The sequence below is a fragment of the Acanthisitta chloris genome, unplaced genomic scaffold, assembly GCF_000695815.1.
Source record: "Acanthisitta chloris isolate BGI_N310 unplaced genomic scaffold, ASM69581v1 C16451364, whole genome shotgun sequence".
Lineage (NCBI taxonomy): Eukaryota > Metazoa > Chordata > Aves > Passeriformes > Acanthisittidae > Acanthisitta > Acanthisitta chloris.
This window is the reverse complement of record NW_008702206.1, coordinates 1-955: the sequence shown is the minus strand read 5'-3', so window position 1 is coordinate 955 and position 955 is coordinate 1. Positions and strand designations below refer to the sequence as shown.

The 955-nt window shown below is 47.1% G+C and overlaps 1 protein-coding gene across 1 annotated transcript; it reads left to right on the top strand.

The window, feature by feature from the left end:
• Positions 1–147: 147 nt before the first annotated feature.
• On the top strand, positions 148–947 carry LOC103810391 (torsin-1A-interacting protein 1-like; the record flags this gene model as incomplete). Its single annotated transcript, XM_009083286.1, has 1 exon — positions 148–947. A coding segment is annotated over one exon (800 nt), but the record flags the coding sequence as incomplete, so codon positions are not given.
• Positions 948–955: the final 8 nt, after the last annotated feature.

The window sequence follows — 955 nt, the reverse complement described above, 5'->3', positions numbered from 1 at the left end:
AGGTCTCCTCCAATCTTGATGATTCTACTGTACCAGTAGTTTGAGAATGGGATTTCACAGAATTCTACTATTTCCTCATATTTTCCTGTCACTTGTTGACTCCTCTTAAAACATCGTTTCCTTCTTGTTTGCTCTCTGTTTCTGTAGATGATGGTGAATCACAGAATGGGTTTCACAAGGCCTTGGCTTTATTGCTGTTTCTATTAGTTAGTGTCCTAGTGTTTTATGTTTTCTGGAGTGGAATACCAAGTCGTCTAGATGGAACTACAAATAGAGCTGCTGAAATTCTGCAAGTGTTTCGGGCCCGGATGGAGGAGCTAAAAAATACTTACCAAGGTCAGGACCAAAATCTGTGGAGAAGAGCTCATGTGTTCTTGGAGAAACGTCTTAATACTTCCCACCTGCACGTGAGACCTGCCATCTTGCTCTTCACAGCTGGCCGAGAAGCTGAGAAGGTCCTGAGGTGCCTGAGTAACGAGATTGCCAATGCTTTTGCCTCCTCCCAGAATGCTACCACCATCGAAATCGATGGGGCAGAAAAAGCTGTGTTGGATAGTGACGTTGCAAAGCAGGAGGTAGATGATGAGCTCAGCTCTGGGTTCACAGAAGGCAAGAAGGTGGCAGTGGTGCACCGATTTGAGCTGCTGCCTGCAGGCTCCACCTTGATCTTTTACAAGTACTGTGACCATGAAAATGCAGCCTTTAAGGACGTGGCCCTTCTGCTGACAGTTCTGCTGGATGACCAGTCACTGGGAAAGAGCCTCACCTTTCAAGAAGTCGAGCAGAAAGTCCGGGATTTCCTCTGGGACAAGTTTACCAGTCCAGGTGTTCCTAGTTCTTTTAATGACATGGACACAGACAAGCTGAGTGGACTGTGGAGCCGGATATCGCATCTCGTGTTGCCTGTGTGGCCTGAAAAGGGTCTCCCTGTGGAGGGATGCACATAAACAGTCCT